Here is a 3,731-nt window from a genome sequence, read left to right as displayed (position 1 = left end):
CTGTGAGAATTTAAATAATTTAACCTTTGAGAAGCACCAAGCAGTGCCCAGCATACAGCAGGTCTTAAAACGGTATTTAGGTAGGTCTTTGCCGTCCTATTAACCCATCTTTCTTTTCACTGGAAGACATTCATTTCAGTTCCCTTGCCCTTCCAAGATGGCGCCATCGCCACACACACCCGCCCCGCGCAACTGACCCACTCAAGCTGGCGTGCATTGCTCTGCAAGACGTATGCGGCCCTTCTCAAGATGGCGACAACACTAGCCCTGTTACCTTCCGCCCTCTTCAAGATGGCCTTAGCAGTTAGCTTCACTCCTGGGCACGCTGATCTTCTCAAAATGGTGAAGGACGCGGTGCGCGTCACATCCTGACCTTCTCAAGATGGTGCCAGCGTCCTAGACAGGTTCGCCCTCATGAGGACACTTCCGGTTACGCCGGAAGCCTTATAAGAGGCCTGCGGGGACCTGGTGAGGCGTTCACTTTGGGCCGGGGCGCGTTAGTGGGACCATGGACCGGAAGAAAAAGCCTTTGGACGTCACGGCGTCCTCGGTGAGTACGGGTGTAGGTGATGCTGCGGGCTCCGCGTCTCCTCGCTTCTGCCGGACAGGAATCTCGACCTCGTTTGTTTCTTCATTCGGGGACCCAAACTTGGCTTCCCCTCAGACAGGACCCCCGGTACCTGGCTTTTCTCCCAGAAAAAGCCAGGGCCCACTTCTTTCTTATAGAACCCTGAACGTGACGTCTCCCCTCCGCCGTGCACCGGCACCAGGCTTGTCCCTCAGACGCGGACCAGAACCTGGTGTCTTTTCCGGGTTTGGAATGTCCCTGCCTCCCCTCCGCGACAACAGGCCAGGCCTCTTTGCCAGCCTTGTCTTCGTTACCGTCGGACGGGGAACGCAGCCTCTGCTAGCTGTGCAGATATGTCTCCCTTTAGTTCAGGGACGGGCATGGTCCCCCCAGAACATTAGTGTGATTTGTTCCCCAGGGTCCGCGATGCCCAGAGTCCCCACCAGGAACTAAACAGTTGTTAATACACCCGTAGGCTGCGCTGCCCAGGAGCTGTGAGGTCTAACAATGTAAACAGCATTGTTAAGTTAGTTGCTTCTAGGAAGAAAACCTGTTCTGAGTACTTTTGTGCCAGCACTTTGTATGCACTACCTCATTGAATCTTCTTGACTGCTTTAGGAGGCAGGTGCTAGTAATATCCCCATTTTATAGGTGATGCCATTGAGACTCCGAAAATGAAGTGGCTTTCTCCAGCTTACATACTGAGTTCTTAGTGGTAGAACTGGGCTCACTCCATCTGTTTGACTCCAAAGCTGTTGTCTTTTCCGTTATATCAGAGCAAATTGCCTAACCTTTGGTTTAATCTTGGATTTACTGCAGAATGTTAGGAAGCAAGCGATATGAAGGAAAAGATGGAAGTAGCCCAATGTTTGAGCTCCTTTCCCCCGTCTAATACTGAAAATTGGTACTAGTTATTATGTTTGAGGATTAGGAATCAAAAAGCTGTAAAATTAAAGTTATCCTTTCCTGACGGGTTAAAATTAGCAATACTCATAATGTGAATGCCATCTGGGAATTGACACTTTTCTTAGCATCTTCATTTTAAAGTTCAAAAGTTTAATAGGAAAATGTCTGGCTAGAAAATTAATGTAGTTAAGAAGGCTTAGAGGGACTTTCCTGGCAGTCCAGTGGTTAAGACTTCGCCTTACAATGCAGGGGACGTGGGTTCGATCCCTGGTTGGGGAGCTAAGATCCCACATGCCTCTGGGCCAAAAAACCAAAAGACAAAATAGAAGTAATATTGTAACAAATTCAATAAAGACATTAAAAATGGTCCACATCAAAAAAAAAAAAAAAGAAGAAGGCTTAGAAGAACAGGCTTAAGTTTTTTTCCTTAAATGTACAAGTCTTTTTTTTAGTGATACATGTAACTTTATTTATTTTTAATTTTTGGCTGCGTCAGGTCCTAGTTTCAGCATGCGGGATCTTTCGTTGTGGCGCGCGGGCTTCTCTCTAATTGTGGTGTGCGGGTTTTCTCTCTCTAGTTGTGGAGCGTGGGCTCTGTAGTCTGCAGCACGTGGGCTTAGTTGCCCCGTGGCATGTGGGTATCTTAGTTCCCCGGCTAGGGATCGAACCCACATCCCCTGCATCAGAAGGTGGATTCTTTACCACTGGACCACCAGGGAAGTCCCAAGGCTTAAGTTTTAAATTTTTTTTTAAAATTTAGAGTATTAGGCCCTAGAATGAACCTGCCCTTGGCATTATTAAAAACCCTGCCAAGCCTATTTTTAAATTGCTTCCTTCCAAAATAGAAACCATTGAGCTCAGTCATTTTGATTTACCTTAAAAGTCAGTTTGTGATGCTGGGCTTTATAAGTGTCTGCTTTATAAATGACCATGTGTATAAGCAGCTGTACTTGTATCCTTAAAAAGGAAACTGTCATTACATCCGTTTTTGGAGTAGATAGTGGTGACTGATCCAACTCCCCTGTACCCTTTGCTCTGGCCTTTCCTCTTCTTGAACCCTGTTGTTCAGCTAGACTTGCAGTTTCCAAAACATGCTGAAACAAAATTCACTCAGTCCATTTTCTTTCTAGCTGTTGAAATCTTGCCTATCCTTTAAGCTTCATTTCAAAGCCATCTCTGATCACTCTGGCCAGAAGGAAATACTCCTTTATCTGAATTTTTTGCTACTTAATTCCACTCTTCACGGCATTTATTACAACTGACTGGTATTGTAAGTTACATTTCTTAGGAGATTGTAGGCTCTTTGAGGCAGCATTATGTCTAATTCATGTTGGTATCCTGCTCTTCAATGTTAAGTGCCAGACATATACTGGTGCTCAGATTGTTGCTGAACAAAGACGTTTTCCTATAGAAATAATAAATTGTTGTGATGTTTAAGTGAAATTACTACAAGAAAAAGCCAAGGACAGTGCCAGTCAGACAGAAGGTGCTTAATAATGTTAGTTGAATCTGAATCTAAAAGATGCAGATTTCATTTACCTTGCTTTATCACTCTCCCCTTGCCCAGAGGAAAGCCTTGAAGTGTTGAAAGTTAAATACATTTACAACAGAGCTGGAATGAAATATGACTTGGTTTTATTTTGTACTAGATCCTACATTTAAACTTTTAGTTTTATATCCAGTTTTGTCCATTTATAGTAGCTTGTAATCTTGTTTTGAGAATTATAAAAACGTAGAAATCCAGTCACTCATTAGAATTAATTGTTTTTGTTTGCTTATTGGTTTTATTTTAGTTGGTTGACCTTAAGGCTGAACTCTTCCGAAAACAAGAAGAATTCAAACAAGAAAAACTTCTAAAAGATGCTGGAGTTTTGGGGAAACCAAAACCAACTACTAAGGTAAAAATAAGATCTAATTATCTCCATCAATTCCAAACATAGGGAAATTACACTGTACTTAGGTCTTTTGAAAGTGTTCATGGTGTCTGCTACATAAAAATCCCTGTCTTGTATTTGAACATCTGCATGAAATGTTTTAAATATTAAGATAGAAATTAGTAAGATTTAAAAGCGCATTATGGGCTTCCCTGGTGGCGCAGTGGTTGAGAGTCCGCCTGCCGATGCAGGGGACACGGGTTCGTGCCCCGGTCCGGGAAGATCCCATATGCCGCGGAGCGGCTGGGCCCGTGCACCATGGCCGCTGAGCCTGCGCGTCTAGAGCCTGTGCTCCGCAACAGGAGAGGCCACAACAGTGAGAG

The 3,731-nt window shown here is 44.3% G+C and overlaps 1 protein-coding gene across 1 annotated transcript in view; it reads left to right on the top strand.

Moving 5' to 3' along the window:
* The first annotated feature begins 458 nt into the window (after window positions 1-458).
* Window positions 459-3,731, top strand: part of CCDC174 (coiled-coil domain containing 174) — a 22,254-nt gene continuing 18,981 nt past the window's right edge. The window contains exons 1-2 of the mRNA XM_029242007.1: window positions 459-550; window positions 3,268-3,372. Coding sequence (XP_029097840.1) covers window positions 509-550; window positions 3,268-3,372 — 147 coding nt within the window. The 5' untranslated portion in view covers window positions 459-508. The remainder of the gene's footprint in view (window positions 551-3,267; window positions 3,373-3,731) is intronic.

Source organism: Monodon monoceros, unplaced genomic scaffold (genome assembly GCF_005190385.1).
Source record: "Monodon monoceros isolate NGI ecotype Baffin Bay Population unplaced genomic scaffold, NGI_Narwhal_1 Super_Scaffold_3, whole genome shotgun sequence".
Taxonomy (NCBI): Eukaryota; Metazoa; Chordata; class Mammalia; order Artiodactyla; family Monodontidae; genus Monodon; species Monodon monoceros.
This window is presented reverse-complemented; position numbering and strand designations above follow the sequence as displayed.